General features: G+C 35.9%; 2 protein-coding genes across 3 annotated transcripts; one reads left to right on the top strand and one right to left on the bottom strand.

Annotated features, from left to right (window-relative positions):
- Nucleotides 1-3,046: 3,046 nt before the first annotated feature.
- Nucleotides 3,047-9,327, top strand: LOC127793024 (ribosome biogenesis protein BOP1 homolog). 2 transcript variants are annotated; one of them, XM_052323765.1, is made up of 18 exons: nucleotides 3,047-3,265; nucleotides 3,515-3,586; nucleotides 3,721-3,864; nucleotides 4,238-4,392; nucleotides 4,644-4,761; nucleotides 4,929-5,030; nucleotides 5,477-5,636; nucleotides 5,759-5,867; nucleotides 5,994-6,096; nucleotides 6,223-6,373; nucleotides 6,473-6,605; nucleotides 6,727-6,833; nucleotides 6,917-6,990; nucleotides 7,118-7,178; nucleotides 7,742-7,969; nucleotides 8,116-8,200; nucleotides 8,631-8,809; nucleotides 9,013-9,327. In XM_052323765.1, exons 1-18 carry the CDS (start codon nucleotides 3,152-3,154, stop codon nucleotides 9,096-9,098), a joined length of 2,181 nt encoding a protein of 726 aa, XP_052179725.1. In that variant the 5' UTR covers nucleotides 3,047-3,151; the 3' UTR covers nucleotides 9,099-9,327. The 2 variants fall into 2 exon arrangements, with proteins under 2 accessions (XP_052179725.1, XP_052179724.1); XM_052323764.1 differs by having other exon boundaries at nucleotides 3,718-3,864.
- Nucleotides 9,328-9,836: 509 nt separating this feature from the next.
- LOC127793025 (nifU-like protein 2, chloroplastic) lies at nucleotides 9,837-14,745 on the bottom strand. Its single transcript, XM_052323766.1, has 4 exons — nucleotides 14,465-14,745; nucleotides 14,257-14,347; nucleotides 11,896-12,206; nucleotides 9,837-10,298 (listed from the first exon to the last, which is right to left on the bottom strand). Exons 1-4 carry the CDS (start codon nucleotides 14,594-14,596, stop codon nucleotides 10,110-10,112), a joined length of 723 nt encoding a protein of 240 aa, XP_052179726.1. The 5' UTR covers nucleotides 14,597-14,745; the 3' UTR covers nucleotides 9,837-10,109.
- Nucleotides 14,746-14,830: the final 85 nt, after the last annotated feature.

Raw genomic sequence — 14,830 nt, 5'->3', positions numbered from 1 at the left:
GTTGTCAGAAGGTGTTTTCAAATGTTGTTTATTACTCTGAATTTAATATATTATTTCTGAGAGAGATTACACCCAATTAATATTGTAAGACATTATATAATATATGGAAGCATCTATGTGCAGTTTAATTGAAAAGAGGAGAGCTTGGGGGTAGCCATGCGGCTTAGTCGAGAGGGCCCACATGGGATTATACGCATGCAAGTTGCAATGTGCGACTGGGGAGGTCATTAAGAATTTTTGGTAAGTTATGAGGTTTAAATGTAATTTCAAAAACTTGGAGTGGTTATGTGCACATACACTAGTGAGGAAACTTGCAGGTCAGGTGGTCACCCGTGTGCGAAGAAGCTTGGGCTGCTGGAGGGGGAGGGATCGAACCATGTAGCATGCAGGTATGCGCCCATGCGACGAGCGCGGACTCATCGTGCAGTCGAGGTTGCATGGCCACGCGGCTTTCTGGGACAGGAGTAGGAGCAGCCACTTGGCACCCAGAGAAAATATGAGTTTGGAGAAAGGCAATGTGGCATGGTGGGCCCGAAAAGAAATGTTGTTCAAAGAGAGGTGTAGCTAATCCGGAGAAATCGTCACGTTCGAAATAAACATGGGTTCGGAGAGGCGCGACCCAGCCTGAAGAGAACTTGAGTCCCAAAAAAAAATGCCAGCCCAACTCGAATAGAACATAAACTTGAGTCTGGAAGGAAATGCGGCCTGGTCTGGAAAGAACATGGGTTTGGAAAAACTATGAGCGCAAAGAAAACTGGGTCCATTGAGTTTGGAAAGAAACAACTAAGCGTGAGTCCGGAAAAGAAGGTGGCGGCCCGTGAAGGAGCACACTTCAAAATGAACGTTTAAGTCCAGAGAGAATGTGACTCTCGAAATATATTAAATCTGGAAAGAATGTGATTGGAAATAAGCTGTCTTGGAAAGATGAAAAAAAAGCTCCCTCAAGAATGAAGACAAGTTGTCCGGAAAGAAACAATGTTCTTTTGGAAATAAATACCAGCCTTGAATCCCAACTCTTGGGAACCATACTAAAAAGTATTTTTTGCTAATTTTGCTGTGTTATTTATAAGAAAATGTGTCATTTTTTTCCTTGTACATTTTTTCCCTCCAAATCATGATAATTAATATTATTAATTATTTACTTACTATTTATTCATAATTTATTATTTGAAAATTTATGCCCATTTGGATATATTCATTAAAAATACACCCACTCCTATTTATTTATTACAAACATCTCTAGGTGAATGCTTGACAATTCTATGTCACAACAATTTCAAATTTATATAACACAATTAATTATCATATGTATTTAAGATTTGAATGCATATAAAATAAAATTAATTAAATTATAATTGCGGGGCCATGCCATTGGTGACATATAGCCTATTGCTAGATGTCAGGCACTATAATACCACAGTTGCTTGAATTCTAAATTTAAGTTTGAATACAATAGAAATAATAATCAGTGACATTCGTAAAAACTAAAAGGTGATTAATGTATTTTAATTTAATATTAACCTTTATCATAAATTTCCTTAAATTTTGTGTGTATAAAATATTTTATATAAAAATTTATGTATAAAATTATAATATATATTTTTAAAATATATACATTATTTTGATGTTTAAAATAATTACAATAACTACCTCTCATGTTTAGAAAAATACAGTAAATGAAATGTAATGTCATATACTGTAATTTACCCTTTATTGTTACCTAAATTTTAGTTAAATAGATTTAAAATAATTAAAATCCCTTTATATTTAAAGTCTCTCGCTCCATCTCTTGAGATTATTATCATTGTACGGTCTTCCACCGCTCGCACATTCAATTTCAACAGAAAAGATAAATTGCAAGAGGATTGTCATCACTAAAAAGTTGTGTTTATTCAAAATTTTATAATAATAATACATACAAATATTTTGCAATTAAATAAAAATATTTAACAATCAATTTCTTTAATCAAAATAAGATTTGTTTATCATTTACAATGATAAATTATAATTTGTTTTTATTAATTTATCTAATTAGAATAAAAATTTTGTTTTTTTACGTAATATAGTGGAAGGTATTTTAGGAATAAAAAAATTTGGTGCCTCATGTACGGTGTTGCACATTTAATAGAAAATAGATGTTCAAATTCATATTTTTGATCTTATAATTTTTTTTGTGTGATCATTTAAATTTTTTATTATTTCTATTATACTTTTGTATCTATATTTTTAAATTAATTTAAATTTTGTATTTTATTTTTTTTCATGTAACAACTCAAATTTTTTATTATTTCAATTACACTAACATACTTACATTTTCAAGTCAAATTAATTCCTATACTTTGATATGTAAAAAAATAAATTAAATTGACTTATCTTAATTTATTTTTTTTACATATAAAGGTAAAAAGGGTTAAATTTACTAAAAAATGCAGGTACATGGGTATAATTGAAACAATAAAAAGTTTAGATTGACACACAAAAAAATGTCAAAATATAAAAATTAAATTGACTGAAAAATATAAGTTTAGGGGTGTAATTAAAATAATAAAAAATTTCAATAATTACACAAAAAAATGTAAAAGTATAAGGCCAAAAATATAGACTTGACCAACAATAAATAGATAGATAAATAAAACAAGAGCATATATTTTTCAATAAATAAAAAATATGACATAAATTATACAAATATAAATCTAATAGTTATTGTTTTAAGGTATATTTTATAAATATTTATCAATGAATAATTATTTAAATTTTTATGTTTTTTTATTTTTTTGTCCAATATGGTATACAAAATCATGACCTTTAATTAACTTCACAATGAAGTAACAAAAAATCATACTAGAAATATAAGTAACAAAAAAGTTTATATTTTGACATTTTTTGTGTTTTTGCTAGATTTCTAATATTTTCCCAAACAAGGTCTTTGTGATCTGGGAGGGTCGGGTCGGGTCGGGTCATGTCAGCCCTCCGGTCATTGGCGTTGCCCTACCCGATAGGTTTAAAGTCCGACCCGCCATGCATACAAAAGACGCAATCGGTTAAAGCCTCCCTCCTCTCTGTTTTGGCCCTAGAAACCTTCAAAAACCCTAGCTGCAACTGTGAGTTTCTGGGCTTGCACTTGTTCGGAGAGAGACGGATTACTATACAGATGAGGCACAAGAACAGGGAAGAGTCTGCAACAGATAGAGAACTGGAGCACAAAGTAGTAGAAGAGGCAGCGGCCGAGGAGATTCCTTCCAGTTCCGGATCTGACGACAACGAGGTACTTGACATTCACTTTTTCTTACTTCAGGGTTTCTGGTAGAATGGAGCATTTAACAAAGAAAAGTGCTGACGGTTGAAGATAACTAAATTTATAACTTTTGTCGTAGTTGAGGTCCGATGCTATTTCACCATTGAGTTTCTCTCCTTTAGACACGTAATTTCAGATGGTGTACTCGTGGAAGATTAGTTTTGATGCATGCTGTCTGCTTTTATGATTTGTTCAATGAGTTAATCTCCGTGGCTGTAGGATTTCGACGAGGATGATGGCATATTGACAGAATCAGGATCAGAACAGAGTGAATTCCCAGCAGAAGACAAGGTACGGACTTCTTTGATTTTAGATTTTGTGGGAATTTACGTACTTATTTTCTTCCCTTTTCCAGTTCTTGTAACTTCTAAATTTAAATGCGAGCACCTCTTAGGTTTGTGATGGTTTTATTGTAATTGTAGCAGGAGATGGGTAATTCTAGTGATGATGATGGTGGTGCTGATGAGTCTAGTGATTATGATGGCTCTGATGATGACCACAGTCTGCAGGATCAAGCTAGTGACGAAGAACATCAGGGAGTTGAAGAGAGCGATTCTTCTGAAGATGAGGTGTGTTATATTTTTGCTTTAAGCTTTTTGTGCAAGTAAGGTGTTGACTCTCTTTTTCTCATGAGAAAAGTATAGACTCTTTTCAGAATCCAAACAGAAGGTCAGGTACTACTTTCTATAGTTATTTTTTTTGCCAACTATTGCAATTTGCAACTGAAGTTCCTAATTGTCATACCGTGCTTTTTTAAATATGGTTGCATTATTTTTTTGGCAAGTAAATATGGTTCCATATTAAGCTGGTAATGAATATCGTCCAGTTTAAATTGCAGTGCGCATTGTTGTTACAGACTTAAAGTTAGTAAGCCCCTACTCTTGTTTGGGTAATTTTACATTTTTACTTCTGATCAATATGGTTTCTTTGTTCACAAGATAGGTTGCTCCTCGTAATACAGTTGGGGATGTTCCTTTGGAGTGGTACAAGGATGAGGAACATATTGGGTATGACATCAGAGGGAAGAAGATCAAGAAAAAGGAGAGGGAAAGCAAACTGGATTCATTTCTAGCCAGTGCCGATGACTCAAAAAATTGGTGAGTTCTCAACCTTCACGATCATGACTATACAGTTGTGCCTGGTACTGTGGGTACAATCAATTCTTACCTTTCTTTCTCTGCTATCTGGATACAACTCCCAGAATTTGTTTCTTTGAAAATAACGTTGACATCTGTCAAATTTTAATGAGTCTAACTCAAATCTTCATTCAACTGGCTTTGAATCTGTCCAACTGTTGAATATGGGACTGTCTATGTTTACCCTTTCTTTAATATACCGTTAACATCAGGCGCAAAATCTATGATGAGTACAATGATGAGGAAGTTGACCTTACAAAACATGAGACTAAACTTATACGGAGATTGCTGAGTGGACAAGCACCGCATGCTGACTTTGATCCTTATGCGGTTTGTAATTTTTACTCTTTTGTATATTGCCATTACCTTATTGTATGGTTCTTGTAGATATCATAAATCTTTTAAATTTGCTACCGGAAATTCCAGTTCTCCTATATTTTGTGTGCATGATTTTCTTGAAGTTTCCAAAGTTTCACATTTCATTTTCTTGAATGCAGCCTTATGTTGATTGGTTTACCTGGGAAGATGCTAAACACCCACTTTCTAATGCCCCAGAACCAAAGAGGCGATTCATTCCATCAAAGTGGGAGAGTAAAAAGGTGCATTTTGTGGCTTTTGATTTTCTAAGTATGTAAGATAATGAGGTGTTATGCGTAAAAAGTAGGTTCTTTATTCATTATTTGGGAAATTTAACTTGTGTAATCACTGATTATGGTTGCCCTTGTGTCTTCACTTTAGATTCCTACGTGGGATTGTGGTTATGGTTGTGCTTGTGTCATTTTCACTTGCTTCTTTAATATATCACAAGGCTTTGTTGATACCGAAATGTTTGATGACTTTCTACTTCTGCATCCTTTTTGCATAATCATATTTCTAGTTGATTTTTTCCAACTGAAGATTTTTGGGATGCAACAATCTGAATTCGTTGCTAGGTCTTAACATAGGTAAATGCCAAAAGTAGTGTTGGAGAGTCTGCTAGATGTTTGAAACTCTGTGGCTGTATATGTTTCTGGTCTTCATGGTTTGACTTGCCATCAACTGACAGGTGGTTGAGTATGTGAGGGCTATTCGGAAGGGATTAATAAAATTTGACAAACCAAAAGAAGAATCACAGTTCTATCTTTTGTGGGGAGATGATTCTGGCTCATCTGAAAAGACTAGTCATGGATTGGCTTATATTCCTGCACCAAAGCCGAAATTGCCAGGTATCATCCATTGGTCTGGCATGGACATTAATCATTAATTTCATATTTGAAGTAATGTTCAATTTCTTTTTAAATGTAAATCTTAAGATTTGTTGTTTCATTACTTTGGATTTAACTTTCAGGGCATGAGGAATCTTATAATCCTTCTCTAGAATATATTCCAACCCAAGAAGAGATAAATTCTTATCAGCTTATGTTCGAGGAGGACCAACCTAAATATATTCCTAAAAGGTATTGTTCATATCAGTCTTCTTGTTGGCTTTCCCAAAAAATGTCAGTCATCATTATTTAGCTGTCATTCAATTGCTTCTCTTGGTTAATGCTAAACAAAGTTGTAATAAGTTTCTTCTTATTTAGGTTTACATCTTTGAGAAGTGTTCCAGCCTATGAGAAAGCTGTTAAAGAATCCTTTGACCGTTGTTTGGACCTATATTTGTGTCCTAGAGCTCGGAAAAAACGTGTAAGTGTGGGGAAAAATTCATAATGCCTGATATGTGATAATGTAATTTGGCATTTCTTCATTGCCTTGTTTATTTTGCTTTCTAATCTGTCATAATGTAATTACCTTTCCTTCCCTATATTCTAGATTAATATCGATCCTGAATCTCTAAAGCCAAAGCTACCAAGTCGTAAAGATCTTAAGCCCTATCCAAGAACATGTTATCTGGAATATAGAGGCCACAAGGGTGCCGTTATGTCAATTTCTACGGAGGTTTCTGGGCAGTGGATTGCTTCAGGTTTGGGACCTATTCTTATATCTATGTGCTGTCTCTAGTTTGAAGAATCTTGAAAGAAAGTATTTATCATGTACGTACTATCTACAATGTTCTGCACAGGTTCGACTGATGGAACAGTGCGTGTATGGGAGGTTGAAACAGGAAGATGTCTTAGAATATGGGAACTTGGTGAAGCTGTCCAGCATGTGGCATGGAATCCTTTGCCCGAGCTTCCAATATTAGCAGTCTCTGTGTAAGTCTAATGCACTTAATAGGGTTTTTCCTCTCTCTCTCTCTCTCTCTCTCTCTCTAACACATGCACGCACACTTACACACACTTGTCCATACATTTAACTACTATTAACTTTTTGCAGGGGACAAGATGTATTCCTTTTAAACCCTGGATTTGGGGATGACGAAGTCCAGAGAAGGGTTAAAGAAGTACTGCATGTTGAAACACCTACAGCACCAGATCCCTCTGGTTAGTGAGAATTAGGCATCAGTTTGGATGGTTATATATGAAATGGTTATGGTTGGATCTTTTCATGCGTTCCTGTTTCACAGGTAATAATACTTCATCCACTGTGACCTGGGCTCAAGACAATAACCACAAGGGAGTTCGATTAAAGCATTTTAAGGTCAATGTTTCATTCTGTTCCATTATTTTATTCTTGGACTTGTCTGATGATATTGAGATGAAGGAAAACAAGATTGAATGTCCTCGTATTATCAATCAACCTGCTTTCTTCTTTTGCAATCTTGCAGACTGTGTCTTCAGTAGAATGGCATCGGAAAGGAGACTACTTCTCTACAGTTATGCCTTCTGATATCCTTGTGCTAATTACATTTAGTTCTTGTTTTACTAAATTGCAGACATGCATGAATATTTGTTAATTAGAATTCAAGGGGCTTCAGGGTAATTGTTTTCCTCATGAATTTTATTCCCATTAAGATGTTTAATTTTTTTTTTCTATTTCTGGTGTTACGTTTATTTCTTTTTCAGTTTGGTGGTTAATTTGGTAGAGGGCTCATTTGTCATTTAAATATCCAATTTTATGGGAACTGACTAGAATAAAACTTCTTGACAAGTTTTCTATGTGGTGTATTGCAAAAGAGATAATGTCTTCTAATGCAAATTCAGTTCTCATGAATTGAATTTATGCAAACATTCTGATATTAGTTGATCCGAGAACATGAATTATTGGTCATGCATTTTGTTTGATTACTTTTCTTTTTGAGCCAATCATATAGGTGGAGTATTTTGAAAATTAGTGTGCTATGCTTCTCTGTTATGAAGTGCATTATTTAGAGCTGCAAGAGTTGAGTTTCATTTGATAGGCCAGACATTTGTCCATTCATCTTTATGGTATTTCTTAACTTCTTTGTTACGTGAATCGAGAGCAATATTGATACACCTACTATCAAAGAAACAAACGCAAAGAATTCCTTTCAAGTTGCATGGGCTTCCAGTTTCATCTTCCTTCCATCCAACCCGTTCTGTCTTCTTTGTTTCAACAAAAAAGAATGTTCGCGTTTATGATCTATTGAAGCAAAAGCCCATTAAGAAGCTTGAAACTGGACTCCGTGAAGTCTCTTGCATTGCCGTTCATCCTGGTGGTATATCTCTGACTTTGAGCTGTTCATTTGTAATTTGATTGATGGATAGGTTCTGTAGTTTTTGTTCTTCACACTCAAGGTTAAATCTAAGAATTGTCGTGTTCCAATTTCTGCTGTATATGTCTGAGGTGGCTTTTATACTGCAGGTGATAATGTCATTGTGGGGAGTAGAGAAGGAAAATTGTGTTGGTTTGATATGGACCTCTCATCCCAACCTTACAGAATTCTAAAGTATGTCTTCTTGTCGCCCCCCCCTAATGAGAATGTTTTTTTAAAAGGTCTGCAATTTTTTTGTTTCTTTATTTATCATGGCGAAGACCATTCAGATGCCTCTTCTAACTTTTAATAGCAGAGAGAGAACCTTTGAAATTAACAATGCAGAAATTTGTGATATATGGGCAAATATCAGTAGGGTAATGTATTGATTACTGACTTAAAACATAAACCAACTGGTGATCATGACCGTGTAGTACTTGTTTGCCTGTGCAAACACATATAAAGGTTTACATACGCATGTAATTTTATAAAAAAAGGTTTCATGCATTAAAAGGATAATATTCTAAAGTGAGAGAATGATGAGAAGGTATTTTTCTTCTGTAGTTTGCTTACTCTTCTTTTATAAATTCAACATAATGGCTCTTTCTGGTTTTACTCATGTCAGGTGTCATCCAAAAGATATTACCAATGTGGCCTTTCATCGTTCCTATCCCCTATTTGCGTCATGCTCTGATGATTGCACGGCATATGTTTTTCACGGCATGGTTTACTCAGATCTAAATCAGAACCCTCTTATTGTTCCATTGGAAATTCTCCGAGGGCATGAAAGTGAAAATAGAAGAGGTTAGTGCTTTTTATATCATCTCTATTTTGTCCTCCATCTAGTCCTAGCTAAAGGATTAATTTTAGTTTGGATAACCATCTAATAAAAAGGAACAACCTTGAGCAACCTAATGCTGCGACTTACAAATTATGAAGAGTATTAACTTGATATGTCATATTGAACTGTGCTGATATTCTCAATCATTCTGGGTCTTCTTTGTTAGGGGTAATGGACTGTAAGTTCCATCCTAGACAACCGTGGTTATTCACTGCTGGTGCTGATTCGGTGATCAAACTTTACTGCCATTAAGCGACGCGTGGGCCGGCCTGTTTTGGGTGTTTGTGGAATTTGGCTCGGCTAAAAATGGTGGCGGGTCGATCTCATTGAAGATTGAGGCCAGCTCAAATATGTATCAGATATCTCCATTTATTTAGTTGTGGGTAAACTTGTGAAAGTCGTATCCCTATCAAAATTTTGCCGTCTTTACCTCATAATGAGGACGCATGTTATATGATCAATTCAACGCATTCCTTCTCAATTTGTTTTGTGGGCTGTGGATGGCGAAGCCAACATGGAGAACTATAATCATTTCCTTCCATAGTGAGTTGCTTTATACGGAAATCTATAGTATTTTATTATTTAATAAATTAGTTTTATTAACAAACCATCATGCACATTGGATAAATCTTATCCAGCTAATTAGTTAGAAAGATATTTATCTGTAAGTTCTATTTTATTTAAAATAAGAGACATCCATCGACATGGCTTAAACACTTTTCCAAGTGCAGCATGTACATGTTCTTATTTTAAAATATTCTATAAAAATAACTGTGCAATACCTTATCTTAATTCGATCGGCATTTGGGATTAAAAATAGGACCTGAACTTTGAGAAAGTAATCGATCTTCTAAGAGAAAAAACTTAATTTTGCAGTGTTTAGCAGACCAGATATTTATTGGGCAGTGTTTGTTACTGTGATTTTGATATCTCAAATCAATGGAAATAACACATCAAAATATCACGAGTCCACAGGCACAAGTCAGCGCATTTTGCTTCAAGCAATTATCCTGCTCGTGGGTTGTCCAGTCAAATAACACTGTTTAATCTATATCAAGTTTATTCTGTACAACCGCAAAGAATAGCTCCTCTGAAAGCATTGCACCCAAATAAGTTCGGAACTATACATAAGCACCAGCTATCAATTGTGTTTTACTCGTTTTTATGGCCACTCCTCCAGTCCCTTCTTTAACAAAGTTTTAAAGCACCCTCTGGTCAAGCCAGATTACTACTCGATGCTTCTTCCAACATGAAAGTCGGGTCTTATAGAAGCTGAACTGCTGCAATTGCTGGTATTTTCTCCCGTAGTTTCTGTGTGACTGCCACTCGAACGGTCATGACCCCTCCTGCTGGACCAGTGATTCGAACTTTCACAATTGGTTCTTCAATTGCTACGAGTTCAAGTGTTCCACCTGATGCCCCAACTAGGTAAGGCCTTATTTCTTCAAGGACCTAAATTGATTCAAGTATTGTTAGCCAACACGGAAACTGGGAACAAGGAGGAGAAAGAGGAAGGCTAGCCCAATTGAGTATTATTAAACTAGAGAAAAGTAAACCACATAATCTTTTCGTTATATAAATAATGCCAAATCAGTAGTGATTAAAGAAGATAACAAGGTCACGAATGAAAATGGTCCTGAAAAAGTCCTATACTAAAACTGGAAGAGTTTGTAAACCATCATAGGCACCCAAAAAGTGCATCACTTGTATTTATGCCTTTACCAATATCGCTACATATTTCCATCACTTGTAGTTAACAAGAGTATATACTTAGAATTGATTTTGAAGCTTCAACATGGTATTTCAATTTGAACAGTCCTAAATCCTAATAGAATGGGCATATGCAAAAATTGGTCAACCACACAGGGGCTGTCCCTTTTCATTTTCATTTAAGTAAATGAAAACGTAACATGGTTGACAATTTGTTTTTTTTTTTTTTTCAACTCTGTTGTTTTTCTTATTTTTGTATTTTCCCCCCACCCCTCCGGCTGTTAGCGACTTCTCTGGCATGAGGCAATTGGTGGCGTAGAGTTGTAAGCAGTGAGGGATGGAGAGAGAAGAAAGTGAAATTGTGAAAACACCAGTTTCTTGTTTTCAAAATTTTGAAAATGAAAATGACTAACCAAACATAATTTTCTGTTTTTGCTTTGAAAATAATGGTATAACAAAACTGAAAATCCCTTCCAAACAGGCCCCTCTGAAAATTTGGAAAGAGAATGCCTTTGGGATGGCTTGGGCAATGGATTAATTGTTATTTTGTTAATTGAGAAATTGTGTGAACTCCTTTAGATGGTGGAGGTTTAGATATTAGAATGCTAAGGTGTTTAACAAAGTGTTTACTCATAAAAGTTTATGGAGATTTGCAAAGGAGAGGGCGAGGAGGAGTAATTTTAAGAAAGTTACAGGCTAGGTGGTGTAAGAGGCCTAATCATTTGCTGAAATGGGGTTGGTTTTTTGTGGAAGGTTATGATGATCATTTGGACTGAGTTCTATAGGTTTATTTGTTAAAATAAACCACTGGCTTTTGTGGTTGCACCTCACCTGATCCTCAGATGTAGCATCATTCATGTATCATCTGACCTTGCTCAGCCTTCTAATCAATGGAGCAGACTTCACTCCAACCTCACTAGAATCGTCACACCCAACATCCAAAGAACATGCTATGACTAGAAAGCAAGCCCAATTATCTTTTTTTCTTCTCCTTTTTTTGGGGGGCGGGGGGGAGAGTAAAGGGTCTGTGAGGAGAGTGAATGAAATGGAACAAACCTTTAAGAAAAGAGGTGGAGGAAGACCAAGAACTTGATGGGAGACTCCTAGGTATGATATAAGGACTTTATGGAATATAAGACCATAGATAGACAATTGATAAGCTAAAATTCATATAGCCAACCTCACATAGTAGGATTAACGCTTCATATGTAGTTGTTTGTCGGGTGGGGGAATCTATGAGTTCATATGCACCCTTATGTGTCTAAAAACATGGTAGAAAATGCATCTGCTCTAAAAGCTCTCATTTTGTAAATGGTATTCAGCAGAAATTAATTATTACCTTTTCTATGTTTTCTTCATTCAGCTCAAGGCCGGTTTCTTCATCTTGTATTGTTTCCACTGCAAATATTTCAGGTATCTTCTCCAACAAACGACGCTCAATTCCCATCTTCATAGTCATTGTAGAACTTGGACAGGAGCCACATGCTCCTTGTAGCTTCAACCTCACAACATTCCCATCTATTTCATGTAATGCAACATTACCTCCATCGGCAATAAGATATGGCCGAATTTCATCCAACGCACTCTCCACATTTTCCTCAGTTAAGGGCAACCCCAAAACTGAATCTGATGTGGCAACAGCCTTTACAACTGCAAAACAGAACACAGAATAAATTAGAAAATTGAAAAAGAATACCTGATCTTACTACAATAAAATAAAATAATTAAGGATCACCTTGCAAATTATTCAAAAGAAATAAAGCATATAAGAAATCCATGAATACAGACAGTATTAGAGAGGACCCAACCTGTTTATGGTTAAAACACAACATGGAAGAGACCATGAAAAGCCCATACTACTGAGCAAAAAGAAAAAGCCCATTTTGGGAAAGAAATCAAAACTTCAGGCAGACTCATACTTTAAGAGAATAATATCTGAAACAATGACTTTAGCTTTGCTATCAGAACCGAAATGAACCAGTCAGTTAAATTAATACAACTGCAAAGCGACAAGTCAGTTGATCCAATTCAGTCAGTTGAAAAAATCAAGAAATCCAGGAGCCAAAGTTAGTTCTTAAAATTTTAAAAATCTTAAATTGACGCATCAATCAGTTACACTAGAGCCAAAGGCTGCTATCGGGGTGAATTGTTACAATGTGTGCCTCTGTTTGGAGAAGCGCACATGCGGGTGCAGGTCGGTCTAGTTTAGAGAGCCTAGATTCTCTTCTCCCCGTACGGATCCCAGTGATCTTACAATGAACATGAGTTTTTCCATTGTAAATTTGTATGGAGCAATCCACAAATTCCGGTGAAATAGAAGATCTACGTGACCAAATTGTCCTGTTCAAAAAATCTCTCTTCTTCTTCATTATCAACAGACACTGACTTTATTAGAGTAGGTAACCTGGTTCAAGCAGAGTCTAGGGGTGAAATGGCAAGTGCCACACTAATCCTAGTCCAAGCTAAAAGGCTATGGCCGCCTCCTATGCCTTTAAGCCATGCCCTTAGAGTAATCCTTGAGAACATATGGTTCACTGTAGCAAAGAAAGGGAGAAAAGCCCTAACTAAAACTATTAGTAAAAGGCCTTTAGGATTTACTTAGAAGGTAAGGCTGGCTTTCGAGCTGTAGCTTTACAACAATAGGACCCTTCATTATTATTAGGATGATAGGTTGCTATCGCACATTTTCCCCACTAGATAGGGAAGGCTTTCGATTGAAGCTGTCCTTCAAAAGTGAAAGTAGACTTGCTTTCTTTCAACACCAGATCTGTAACAGCTGATTCTCTTCCTCCAAGAAGCAGGAAAGGCATACTACTACCACTAATTCAGTCTAATTGGCCTAAGGTCTTAGAGGCAACTAATTATGAATTCCAGGTTCAATCTAAAGTTTTTTAGTCTCCTTACCCGGCAAAGAGAAAGCAAAAGATTTTACACTTCAACTAGCAGCATGAAGCTACCGCTACCAGTGTTACTTGTGTTCGAATCTTACAACATATGGCATATGTCACACAGTAATAAGATGTGTTTAAGTTGAACATGTCAATCAAGAACTTGCCTTCATTGGTTTAACATCAATTCGGTATATAAGTGTTCTACGAACTAATACAGCATGTTGAGTACCAAGTAAAATTAGGAAAACTTTGTTGGATCAAGTTTCTCCAATATTCCAATATCATCAAATAAAGAAGAGCAATCCATAATTCAATTTCTTTAAAGTATTCAGTTTATGCACCGCAAGATATGTTCCTTCTTTAACTTGTAGGACATGTAACACAGACTCAAATCAGCTCCACTCAGTGAGCCTTTCCCCTCACTTCTTGGTGTTCCATGGATCCAGATTCTCCCAGTTGATCATATTGGAAGTTGTATCCTTGAGTTTAAAGTAATAATGCTCTAACCTCTAGGACTCATACCCAATTACTACAAAGGAAACAGCCGCAGCCTAAATAGTCATTTTTACTCAATATACAAATAACGATAATTTATATTGAAAATCACTGATTAACAAGAAAACGAACCTATTTCAAGCATTCATCAGAAATTACTTATTCCAGGCAAAAACAAGATATCAACAAAGCTTTGATTCCAATGTTAACCGCATTACATCTACGGATTTTACACATAGATACAAATTAACATCTGACAAAACTATCCCATAATCAAATAACCAAAATTTGTAAAAACAACCGGAAGAGCTCACCTGGCCTGTATCCACCCGTCCTGCCGTCACGTGCAAAGCTCCGCCTCACCATATTACTCACCGATACTCGAGTGCCAAATAAGCTGGAATTCTGATTAAACAAATTAATCAAAAAATTAAGCAAATGACATGCATAAACAATCAACTACCTGTATAAACCACAAGATAAGTGCACTACAAAGGCGCAAACAGAAACAGAGAGGGATACCTTGATCGATGACGCGGAAAAGGAGCGAGAACGAGAAGATGACGGAGGAGAAGGATGTTCTAGGGTTTGCTGGGCCCTGCAGTACGAATAATAACACGGCGATGATGTACTACTCAACATCGCGCCCTTCATCTCTCTGCAACCGTCTCTCTCTCTCTCCCCGATCCGAAACAGAAGAAGCTACAAGGTAGATGTTAGCGACGACCGGAAGAGATGAGAAGACGAATCCTATTGGCCGATCTCTCCCCTTCCTCGAGCGTTCCGCAGTTTCTCAGCTTCGTTTTGAGCCGTTTATTTATTTACTTTTTATTCTATTTTTTCCAATGATATTTTCCTTTTCTTGCCATGCTGGCGGGAATTTTTTTT

Source organism: Diospyros lotus, unplaced genomic scaffold, assembly GCF_014633365.1.
Source record: "Diospyros lotus cultivar Yz01 unplaced genomic scaffold, ASM1463336v1 superscaf1, whole genome shotgun sequence".
Classification (NCBI taxonomy): domain Eukaryota; kingdom Viridiplantae; phylum Streptophyta; class Magnoliopsida; order Ericales; family Ebenaceae; genus Diospyros; species Diospyros lotus.
This window is presented reverse-complemented; position numbering and strand designations above follow the sequence as displayed.

Excerpts from the sequence above, each read along its gene's own strand:
- LOC127793025 (XM_052323766.1), bottom strand. The coding sequence starts at position 14,596 with ATGAAGGGCGCGATGTTGAGTAGTACATCATCGCCGTGTTATTATTCG. Across the intron at positions 12,207-14,256 it reads GACGGGTGGATACAGGCCAG|TTGTAAAGGCTGTTGCCACA; the intron begins GTGAGCTCTTCC and ends TCTGTTTTGCAG. Across the intron at positions 10,299-11,895 it reads ATGAAGAAAACATAGAAAAG|GTCCTTGAAGAAATAAGGCC; the intron begins GTAATAATTAAT and ends GAATCAATTTAG.
- LOC127793024 (XM_052323764.1), top strand. The coding sequence starts at position 3,152 with ATGAGGCACAAGAACAGGGAAGAGTCTGCAACAGATAGAGAACTGGAG. Across the intron at positions 3,865-4,237 it reads GCGATTCTTCTGAAGATGAG|GTTGCTCCTCGTAATACAGT; the intron begins GTGTGTTATATT and ends TTCACAAGATAG. Across the intron at positions 5,031-5,476 it reads CAAAGTGGGAGAGTAAAAAG|GTGGTTGAGTATGTGAGGGC; the intron begins GTGCATTTTGTG and ends ATCAACTGACAG.